This window comes from Malurus melanocephalus, unplaced genomic scaffold, assembly GCF_030028575.1.
Source record: "Malurus melanocephalus ecotype Western Australia unplaced genomic scaffold, MMel_1.1 scaffold_566, whole genome shotgun sequence".
Lineage (NCBI taxonomy): Eukaryota > Metazoa > Chordata > Aves > Passeriformes > Maluridae > Malurus > Malurus melanocephalus.
Window position 1 is genome coordinate 225,204 of NW_026623798.1, and position 11,655 is coordinate 236,858.

The following is an 11,655-nucleotide window of genomic DNA, read 5'->3' on the forward strand; positions in this document are numbered from 1 at the left end:
GAAGAGAAGAGAAGAGAAGAGAAGAGAAGAGAAGAGAAGAGAAGAGAAGAGAAGAGAAGAGAAGAGAAGAGAAGAGAAGAGAAGAGAAGAGAAGAAGATAACAAAGTTGGCTGTAATAACAAAGAAGAAAAGGGGGGAGTGTGGTATAGGTCTTTCACCTGAATGGGAAGGAGACCTCCTTCATGTGTTATATGTGAATTACTTCTGCGGAATTTCTACTTGCACTGCACAAATGTCCAGCTTGCCAGATTCCATGTGCTGCCTCTATCACAAACCTTGATGCAGAATTTCCACCTGGCAACTGAAAATATCCCATCCCTTCCTAGCTTAGTGAAATAATGAGGCTACTTCACCCTAGTACATGTGCAGTCTGTGTCCTTGTTGTCCCAAGTTTTTCACAGCAACAGCTGCTCTCTGAGCTGGACTAAGAGCTCCCAGGCAAATGGATGTGGCACTCTGCAAGTCAGAACTCCCAAGACTCAAAGCTTCCAGTGCTGTCTGGGCCGCTTCTGTACCCAACTGTGCTCCATCATGGCTCGGATCTCTGCTCCCACATGCACTGACTGCTAGGGAAGAGCTTGAGGAGGGAATACAACACATTTGAAGACACCCAAAGAACATGTGCCACTCACCCCTATTCCACTCTGCTCAGTAATGTTGTGCCTGATCTTATAAGTACTTTCCAGGTGAAAGCCTGGCCAAATCAGGCTGGGTCACCCAAACCCTCAGGACCTGCTGTGTCCCATTTTACAGCTGTGCTGTCACTCCAGGCTGAGCCACAGCTCAAAGGGCAACACATGGGTTGTCTCACCCCACAGCAGAGCTATTACTCTTACACTGTGCATTTAGGTACATTAAGGAGATTTATCCCTTCCTTAGGAATACCAYGCTGCAATGGTAGCAAGAGGAGATTGCCCTATTTGTAAAATGCCACATGTAAATGATGTGAGTTCTTATTTTAAGCCTCCTGACAACCATTTCCATCATCTCTGCCAGAATTGAAGATACTTATTAATATTCAAATTCAGATTTGTGTGGGTCATAGAGTCATCAAAGGACCTGGTACAGTTTGGCTCAGTTGTTTATCTGAGTTTAAAAAGAAGTCAAACATCACTTTGACAGGACTGTAGTCTAGCAGGGAGTTTACATAATGCCATGCATATCTRTTCTCTGCTGTCATGTCACTAATGATTAAACAAAGAAAAAACAATGCACACTTCTGTTTTCTCCATTTTAATTGTTTTCCTGTTGCCCCTTTAGGCAGTCAGTTTAATTTGTTTACACTCATTTGCTATTCTCTCTAAATCAGTCAGTGATTCTCTTGYCTGCTCTTCACAAGTCTCATTTTCACCCTGCTTCCATGACTGTAGGCTACCTGATGTGGGGAAATCCATGGCAGAGCCTGTGCTTCAGGAGGAGGGGCAGCAAAAGCCAGAGATGTTCGAGAATCCGCTGTATGGCTCCATGGGCTCCAAGGGCAAGGTGGCCCTCAAGAAAGAGCAGGAATAYCCCAAGGCCCTGTGGAAAGAGCAGCTGCCACTGCTTGAACAGAGCTGTCATCTCACAAAACCACAGGAGCCTGAGTGCAGCAAGACCTCTAGCAAACAGCCATCGCCACCTTTCCTGGTGCCCACACAGCGATTCCGGTCCTACACCTGCTCCAGCCAATCAGAAGAAAAGAATATAGGAGAAAAGAGCCAAGGCAAACCAAAGGTGACAACACCATTGGAAAATTCTGCACCACTCAAAAAACTCGTGAAGCCATCAAGGGCTGAAGTCAGCCCAAGCATCCAGGGACAGCAGAACAAGCCGCCCCTTCCCTCCAAGAGCCGGGCAGTTCTGGACATGCAGAACTCCAAGGGCCGGGACTATCGGGACAGTTCAGAGCTGCTGCACTCTGGGAAGCACCGGACAGAGGAGGGCGCAGTTAGCCGGACAACCACACCGGTGTGTTTCTCATGGGAATTACGTGGGGTGGTAGTTGTCTTGGGCTGTGATGTCACTGCGACTGGAGTAGTACTGGCTTAGTCACTGAATCTTTTCTCCATGTTTCCTATCCAAGCTCAGTGCTGTCCCACAAACCTACTGGGCTTGCAGAGCAGGGGATGCCAGGGAATATCCTAAAGCAGTATTGCTGCAGAGGATGGCCTGTTGTGAAACAATGGCCTTAGCTTTGCAGGAATTTTTAACTACTTCTGAAMTGTTTAAGCCTGGTGGTCACAAGAGGAATGCAAATAGCCAGTASCTTCTTATGTCTTGCTTAGGGCATACTGTGCTATTCCTGAGARTGCTCAATCCTGGCCTGATAGCACAAATCTGTGGGATTGTGTGATGGATTTGTTTTGCTGYAAGTAATAAAAAGATGATTAAAAGTAGTTAGTAGTTAGTGGTAAACACTTAGCAACTTAGAACAGTGTGTCCAAAAACATCACTGAACACTATATACTGACATACAAGTACACATGCTTTCTTGGCCTGGTGAGTTTATTTGTTGTGGTTTGTTTTGGTTCTGTGTTGTTTTTGGATTTTTTTTTAACATAAAATCATGAGCTGGATGAGAAGGTGTAAGGGGGGCCTTAGTAAGTGGGTTTGGGAGGCAAAGCCTGCTTGAGCAAGCTGTAAGATTTTTTTTTTCCATCCCCACCAAAACTTGTAGACTTGACAATATAGAAGCTGATGTCTTCTCTTGTTTCTACAGTGAATATGACACAGAAGCTGATGGTACCCTAGGAGGAATCCTGATATGAAGAATGATGGAGATTACTGCTTTGTTCACACTGATGTCCTCTGGTCTGGTTCTAAAAACACTGGGAATTTTGTTTTTGGGCRTGTAGCCCTCCCAATGATTACGAAAATGTTCTAGTTGAGAAGTTTGTTATATGTTGCTCAGAYCAAGAGAGGTCAGGACCACAACACCAAATGCAAGTTATTCTTTTGAGTGTCACTTTGGTGTTTCCATAAAGAGGCACGTGGCCAAGTACATGCATTAGTAAATGTTTTGAAAAAAAGGAAGGTACGGTACAAGGACTAGGAGATGGAAGGGGTGGATTGAAAGAACTCCCTTCCTACAAAAGCAAAATTTCTATTTTGTGTTACAGGATTCCCMTTAAAGAGTCATATGTAAAAGAAAGCATCTTAAAAGCGGTACAGCTCCAAAAGCATGTCCTATCCAAGAAACAAGGAAGTCAGGGAGGGTGGGGAGAGTTTGAATAGCAGATACTGATGCAGGTCACACACTCTCAGTGGAGCCAGCCTGGAGCTTGAGGCTGCATCCCTGCACCACCCAGGGGACGCAGCAWGTGAGGGCTGGCCCATGGCACTGCCACTCTTTTTCCTTCGAGCAGGTGCTGCTTTGATACACCAACAAACAGGGTGTTTGTTGGGAACAGGGAACACCAGAATCACAGGCAGAATCAGGGGAAGAGACAGTGTCCATGGCAGCCCAGGAGTRCACTGCTTGGAGAGGCAGAGAGCAGCTCCCCAGMCTGTCTGGCAGCAAGCACTCCACTTTGGAGGACGCTGGCCAGCTGGTTTTGGAGCATTCTTAACAGATTAATGCTGACCTTACTGCACACTTTTGTTCATTGACTGAGAATGAATAATGTTAATATGCTCATCTCTGTTACATTCATGTTAAGTATTAATGCTGCAGTTGCTATTAGGCTAAGCCTGTTGTGACTTAATCACTGCTATTGTTTCCATGTTGATTACTTAAAAATAATAAAATAGTCCCCTTTCTGATCATTCTTTATGGAAAATTCAGAACTGTTTGTTACATGATTCAGCTTTAGGTGCATGTTACACCAGCTTGCTCAGTGACAGTGATGCCRGAYGATTTTTGTCTTTCCTTTTTATGTRCCCTTTTATATATTTTTATACCCTTTTAGACATTTCTTTASCCTTTATGTACCCCTTGTACCCCTTAGCCTGCATGATTGTAATTCCTGTAACCTGATATTCYGGKTTAATTTAGGAGTTTGGCCAGGCAGAAAGACCAAACATCCTCAGGAAGGGGTCAGCGTGCCCTGTGCCATCTTAAACCTGAGGCTCCAGCCTTGGGGTGAAAMCTTCTGTCTGGAACATCCTGTGTAAACTGGGCTCTGGCCTCATCTGGGGGGGATTCATTAGAAYAGGGGGACATTACTGCATTTGTTAAGTTTCTTATTGGGGAATCCTAGACAGATATGCTAATTTCTGWAATCTATAAAACTTGTATCTGTGCTATACACGATGTACATTTTCCATTGAGCTATGCACTTGGGATCCCAAATACCGAGGTAAAACCCTTTTATCCCCTTTATYGGGTCTGTGCCWTTATTGAAACTGGCCAATCAAGGCAACAACAGTAGTCTCTGCCCAGAGAAAATACCACAGGCACTGAGGAGAGAAGGGAAGTAWCAAGGACTGAGGATACATCTGTCTGTGTGCACAGACCCTTTGTGGATACAGCTGGTTTGAAAACTACAGCACCTGTTGGCAGGTACAGTTACTAATTGTATGAGTGTATAAAAGGTACAGTAATTTTACTGGAGCAGAAGAGGCCAAGCACAGGCTTGTGAGAATGGGTGGAAGAGGACAACCTGTAGATAGAAACCTTTTAAGTGGAGATGGTTTTCTTACCATGCAGCTTGGAGTTTCAAGGCATCATTAATGAAGCACCTAGCTCTCTAACCCTCAAATCAGCAAGAAAGACCATGAGCTTACATTCCTCCTGCTCTATTCACCAGAACCCTCTCTGTGTAATTCCCATAGTTCAGTGGCTCTGGTATTTCCCTGGCSCTGGTGAGCATTTCACTCTTCCAGGTTGCAGAAGAACTTGTGTGGCCACAAAGTAAAATCTCCCTGGAGCAGGTGAGCTTTCTGTCTGATACAGTGAGTTAGATCCGTTTCCAGTAATTCTGGGCTGTGTTCTTCTATTTGTGGAGATGGAAACAGGACAAGCTTTCTATTAAAAAAAAATATAACTTCCCAACAATGAGACAAGCTCAGATTTTTTATTTTTATCCCTGACTCCCTAAACCATAAAAAAGAAAGTTTAGATACAAAGTAAATATAGATTTCTGTTTAAACATTCTCCTGATTGGGAATGCTGCTTAAATTGTGCACAGATTTGCAGACAAACAGCGTTTGAGAACTCTGGACCTGCTAAGGCATAAAAATCCATCCAGGTATTTGATTTGGCATGTCCTTTAGAGAGGCGTGTTGCTGGGGRAGAAGAGAAACTCTATGCTAAGTTTCCAAGAGAAAAAAAATACATTCCTATTGCTATGCAAAAAATGCATTGACTACTCACTTGGGGTTCCAAAGACAGTCTGATAGAATGATGGCAAATGCCATCAGGCTTTGTTCAAGTGGACAGTGTTCAAAAGAAGGCTCTGTAAAGAGCTTGCTGAAGCCTCTGCAGGTGAGAGACTTCTGCGGTGAACAGCTTAGATATGGGGTGGAGGAGATGTGGGACAAGTGGTGAGAACACTACACAGTACTTGTCCCTGTGGACAGACTGGCTGTGCCTTGGAATGGTAGAGGTGGTAAAACCAGTTGGGAGCTTGGCAGATGTGAATATCAGAAAACTGAATTTAACAAGTAAGTCTGGTGCTTCTGTTTGTTTTATTTAATTTTCATTTYTGTCACAAAGCCTCTAAGATTATATCTACTGTTTTTGCTGCCCATGCCTYGAACCACATGAAAGCAGGACTGACCATAAGCTGCTACTTTCTCTGACATCCTTGAACCTGAGACTATCTTGCCAAACCATGTGCATTTCTCTGTCCTCTCTGCTGTTGTCCAGTTAAGTTGGTACACACAAAGCAAAAGACATGAACTGAAGCATATGAATTGTCCAAAAAGGTACTGATTTCCCTCAGATGTATTATCTATCCATAACCTTCTGACRTCCTTTAAGTTCTTAAAATAGATGAAGTCTTTTTGTGCTTATTTCCATGGGGACCCAGCTGTCAAAAATGCCTTAAGTTCCCAGCTACAGGATGTAATGCTGCAGAACACAGTAAATTTTAAACCATCCATTTCCTGCCTGCACCTGTTGCACCTAACACCAGTTTCCTTGTCCTCTCAGSATTACAAATCACCACAGGGCACCGTTAAGCCTTTTCTTAAGATGTTGTTGGGCAATACATTTCCTTCCTCGAAAAGGTGGGATCTTAGAAAAAATGGCTCAAGGAAGAAGAAAAAMAGAAGGAAAAAGAAATTAAGGYGAGTTWCTCACTCCAAAATAGCAAGGGGAAAATTTKGATGTTAGAAACGGTGTTGCTTAAGCCTGTAATCTGCTGGAACCAAGCACCCTTTTCCTGTACTGTTTAAAAGTAGCAATTTAGTCACTATCTTCCCACTTGTTTTTAAAATGAAAGGTTGCTAAAATTTTACTAAATTTTTTTGTTTTCCTTGTGATAATACAACAACAGTCCATGTGATGGAAAATTTGTATTGTCCAGAAATTAAYTGATTCACCCTCAGACCAAGATCCTTATTTTTATAACATTGTGAAGGCTCAGATATTTATGTGTGATTAAACTGTGGCAGTGTCGTGATTTGGACGCTGGCCAAAAGCCAGGCACCCACAACACCYGTTCAGCCGCTCTGCCCCCACCACCACTGGGCAGAGGAGAATGGAGGAAAAAAAAATTAACAAAAGGGTTCATCAGTTGAGATAAGGACCAGGGAGGAAACATTTTGGACAAACCAGGCTCCACTTAGGTTATGAAGTGAATTTCTTACTAACGAAGTCAGAAGAGGAGAATGAGAAATAAAAYTCTCAAAGACACCGATTTCCCCACTCCCTCCCTGCTTGCCACCAACAGTGCAAAGCAGGGGAGGRGGGAACAGGGTGTGGGGTTGGTCAGTTCATCACTGGATCACTGCGGCTGCTGAGGGAGRGRAGTCCTTCCTTTGTGTTGCCRTGYRGYCCCTCCCACGGGATACAGTTCTTGGTGAACTTCTCCAGCGTGGTTCTGGTCTCATGAGCAGCAATCTACACACATCTACTTCAATGGGAGTCCCCCCCACGGGCAGACAGTCGTCCCAAAGCGGCTGCACTGTGGGGTCCCTCATCCACTGGGTGCAGGCCTAAGGCCAGGCTGTTCCATCTTGGGAGCAAAGCCTCTCTCTCCATGGGTCTCCTGCCCATGGGCTAATCTGGGTGGATCTCTGCACCCTCCATGAACTCCATGGGCTGCAGCTGCTCCACCATGGTCATCACAACGTCTTGAAAAGGAATCCCGGTTCCAGCACCTGGAGCAGTTCCTCCACCTCCTTCTGCACTGACCTTGGTGTTCCCATCCCTCACATATCCCCTCCTCCTCCTCTGGCAGARCTACTGTGGCTACCCCTTTGTTTTGATTTCTTCTTAAATATGCTTTCASAGAGGTGTAACCACCATCTCCAAYTGGCCCAGGTTTGGCCAGTAGCATGTCCATCATTCTCAGAGCCATCAGAGATTAGTTCTGGTGGAAGTCTTCAGAAGCTTCTCACAGGAGCCATCTTTTTGCCCCCCCCYACTATGAAAGCTAGGCCAAGCAAAACCAACACAGGTGGTCAGGACTAATTGACCAAGGTGATGCAGGGCAGTTCCCAGAGATCTCTTAACCAGTATCAGCAGATGGATTAGAAGTAGACAATACCCAGACATTTTGCTTTTATTTCCTTAATCTGTGCCTGAGAGAAATCGACACTTTCCCCTGTGGAACATTTGCCAAAGAGACTACCTCCCTGTTGTCCTTTGTGATGTCCCTTGCTGATAACACAGATCAGAGGCGCAGCAGGTTGGCTGGACTTGGTGAAGTGAGGAGTGCTGCAAAGCCTTGGATCATCAGCTACATCTATGCAGTGCTCATGCTGTTGAGACTGAAGTATTTAGTGAAGGAGTTGATGCTTTGCCTGTTCTCTGTGCCCAGCTGTCACTGACTCACACACTGGTCACATGTGCCTCMAAAGGACTGCTACAATCCCCGCAGCATTCCTGCGAGGCCTACGAAAGGACTCATTATGCAAGTGCTACAGAATAATCCAAATACTCCCTTCAATATGCCAGATCTCCCTTGTGCAGGAAAGGTGTTAGCTGCAGAGGTACAAGATGTTCTTTCTAAAAATATACATATAAGCAAACATCAAGTTATTATTCACATGAATATGAAAAAGATCCTCTTAATTCCACACTGTGCATGGTGTTGTTTCAAATGAGGCTCCTAATAAAAAGTATTTTAAGATTGCATTTGTGTTAAACTACTGAAGTTTTTTAGAAATCGTTTTGGAGTTGAATCCCAGGTTGACAGGAGAGAGAGATTTCTTTTTGCATACTGTAATTTGCTATATTTTTTCTGCATTATCTTATTATGCATCATCACAAACCATTATCTCATTATGCATCACCAAATTTCCCTGAACTTATGTTCTTCATTGCCATTATTCTGTTTCATTAATTTTATTTGCAGAAAACCTTTGCTCTAGCTCCCAAGTCAGCTAAACTGAAGGATACTTCAGTGTACCCTTTTAGATCAAAACTAACTGACATTCTTTTGTAGCTCTCAGAAAACTGTGATGAGAACTGTTTTACAAACCCCAGTATTGCAGAAGSCATCACAAAGACAAAGACAGGGTCTGCTGAATATGGGGCTTGGACTGGAGAAGAGGCAGAGGCTCATCTAGACTCAGCTATTACATACCTGTGTGGTTCTATTTAACTGAGACCATTCTGTGCCAGGGGTGGTAATCTGCTACTCTTTACAGTTATTATTAACATTTTACTGCATTTTTCCCAAGGTCTGGTCTAGATTACATAGAAAATAAATCAGTCTCTCTTATCACGAAGTATTAGATTACATCATAACTAATAGAGATAAAGATGGCACACAACAGGTTAGTAAATGTTGGACTTGAGAGAGAATGTATGGATGGAAATGGAGGAGTGTCCAGTAACCTCCAGAAAGGCTGCAGAAAAGCAACCGACAACAAAGGGACTTTGTGAAACAAGAGAGCCGAGCAGAAGGGAGATGGATAAAAGCTGTCCCTCATAGAAACAGGTCAGAGAAGGGAAGAAAGCAAAGGCAGCAGAGACTGGGAAATAAAAAAAAAAAAAGCCTTTGCAACAGAAAGGATGGAGATTTAGCATAGAATTTGTCTGCTCCTTAGTTCACAATAATTTGCATCTTGACACTATAGCTTGAAGGACAAAGAAAGTTATCAGGTGTGGGATATGTTCCCTGCTTTCAAAGGTAAACATGATGATCCAAAACAAAGCTGAATTCAAAAATGGTGCTTTGAATGTAACTTTGTGAAGGACACTAGTGTTCAGCACCTTCCCAGAAAATKAACATTTCTGGTTCCCAGTCAGAAAGCAGAAAAGGAAAGAAATTGATCTGAGCACCGAGCTTCAGGGAAACATCCCATCAAGAAACTCAGAGCAGGGATCCATTCTGTCATCTGAGCATCAGTCACAACACAGCCAGTTCAGAACCAGAACTGGGTTGGAGGGGGCCCTGATGGGACCCTGCAATCCATTCACCACACCAGCAAAGACTGAACTACAAAATCCTTCACCATCTATTCAAGTGGCCTTATAAACCTGCAGCATGAGAGATTCCCATCTGGCTCAAGAAGCCTGTTTTGAGCTTCCCCAGCCTTCCACCAGACCTTCCTCATCTCTAGTGGCTGTTTTCTGGGTAAACGTTAGGCCCTTTCAGTGTAATCATGTCCCATATTAACAAGTAGATCAGGCTATTGTCTTAATTTTCTGACACCCATATTTACATCATACTGCCATGTTTCCCTAAGTGTTTTTCTTAATTATAGAGTAAACAATTCCAGCTGYCCAAATCTTTCTTCTGGATCAAATCTCCTGTATACATTGTCGTTCCTGCCAGGCTACTTTGACATTCTCGATTGTTCTTGAAATGTGCTGGCAAAAGCTGGACAGATCTCTACCAGAAGTCCTGCTTTCCCCTCTATGAATGTGGAGTACAATATTCATTGGAGGCACAGTTTTTGCTTCTTCACCACAGAATGAGCTTTTTGAAAAGCACAYTAACTTGTTGGTAGCCTGAAATTTTTACTCCAGAATTAGTGTTGAATGAATTGCCAGATTTTGATGCTGTTGGTGGCAGAAAGGTGCTTCAAGTGAAGAAGCAACTTTCAGCCTGAACTAGCTGTTCTGTCGTGTGTTCTTACAGTTCTTGTGGACATAAAAGGAGAGTGGGATGACAGATGATGGCATGAAGCAGGGATGTGCTATTGGAAAGACTGCCAGAAACTTCWGATATATTTAAGAGTATTGTATTGGAGTGGAAAAAGTATTGTTAGCAGACTCTGTTAAGAAAATCAGGATGTCCTGCCCAATAAAGAAATCACAGATTACAGAAGGGTGGACATCTGTAACATAGTATGATTTTTATAAATTCAAGCATATACAGATAACAATTAACTGAAGTCCTTCCCTTGGAACATTMTAGCAGTTGCTGCAAAGAGTAAAACAAGTGCAATGTTTGAAGTAATTTATGTAATGCTTGAGGACACTTTTTTTTTCATGTCATTTCTATTCCCACTGATTCTTCATCCTGCGCTGCTGAAAAAAATAGTGGACAATTATTTTTCCTCCCAGTTTTAGTGAGAAAAGCCTCCTCTCAAAGATTAGCTGAAGGATTTTTTTTTGAGAGGTTGAAAGAAAGAAGGGGCTTGGCAGTTCAGAGGCCATGAGGCACTTTGGGGCTGATTATATATTAAAGCCAAGGTAAAAGCCTCAGGAGAGGAGTTACTGAGTCTGTTCCCTGTATTTCTGTATCTTTGCCTTTCCCTTTTTCTTATGCTTCATTTGCTTTCCTTTCTCTGCAAAGGATTAAGATGTAGAAAAACAGATTTGACAGGATGAATTTCTCTCAGCATTGCCCTTCAGTTCAGTAACTGTAGTTGTAGAATTAGGACATAAGCTTACAGTCACAGGTAATTTGCAGTTACAGGCTTTTAAAAARCTAATTTGATTTTGTGATGTATAAACAGAATGAAATAGTCTGTGTGCTTACACTTGGCCAAATTAGCTTTACAGAGACCACACATAACCTCATGCATTGTGTACTTGATAGGACAGAGCTGTGCATGAACTATTATAAACTCATCCAGCAGCACATTCTCCTCCAGTCTAATAATCCAGTGAATCATCTATTTCATGCTGTTACAATTTCATAATTGCATCTTTATTGATTTACTCTAAAGAAAAAYAAAGCAATTTAGGCCACCCAAGACAAAAAATGTTATTGACTCCTGCCCAGTTTGAAATTAAATTACAATATTATGGTTACCTAACACATTACTTAGGATGTTAAGCAGTTTAAAGTAAAGCAATGGAGCTAGTTCTTACAGATTTTTGCATTTGCTAGAGAATGTGTGGCTTCTTTGTGAGGCTGGGCAGGTTGTGGGAGTGCAGGGAGGGCTGCACAGTAGCTTTGGCCATGTTCCAAAGTAAGTAGATTTACCTCAAAAGTCTCAAGCTCCACTTCATTTTACCACCACCCTTCCTGAAGACTGAGCTAGGGCTGCTCAGCCTCCAGAGGARCCCCAGCTGAGAGAGGCCTTCAGCCCTGTCTGTCCCTGTGTGCAGGGAAGRYTCCAAGCAGGKCCAGGCTCTGCTCCAGGGGGCACAGCAATGGCACCAGA

The 11,655-nt window shown here is 43.2% G+C and overlaps 1 protein-coding gene across 2 annotated transcripts in view; it reads left to right on the forward strand.

Moving 5' to 3' along the window:
* Positions 1 to 6,376, forward strand: part of INPP5D (inositol polyphosphate-5-phosphatase D) — a 54,966-nt gene extending 48,590 nt beyond the window's left edge. For both annotated transcript variants that reach the window (XM_057382348.1, XM_057382347.1), the window contains 2 exons: positions 1,371 to 1,947; positions 2,699 to 6,376. In XM_057382348.1, the coding sequence (XP_057238331.1) occupies positions 1,371 to 1,947; positions 2,699 to 2,701 (580 nt within the window). In that variant the 3' untranslated portion in view covers positions 2,702 to 6,376. The remainder of the gene's footprint in view (positions 1 to 1,370; positions 1,948 to 2,698) is intronic.
* Positions 6,377 to 11,655: the final 5,279 nt, after the last annotated feature.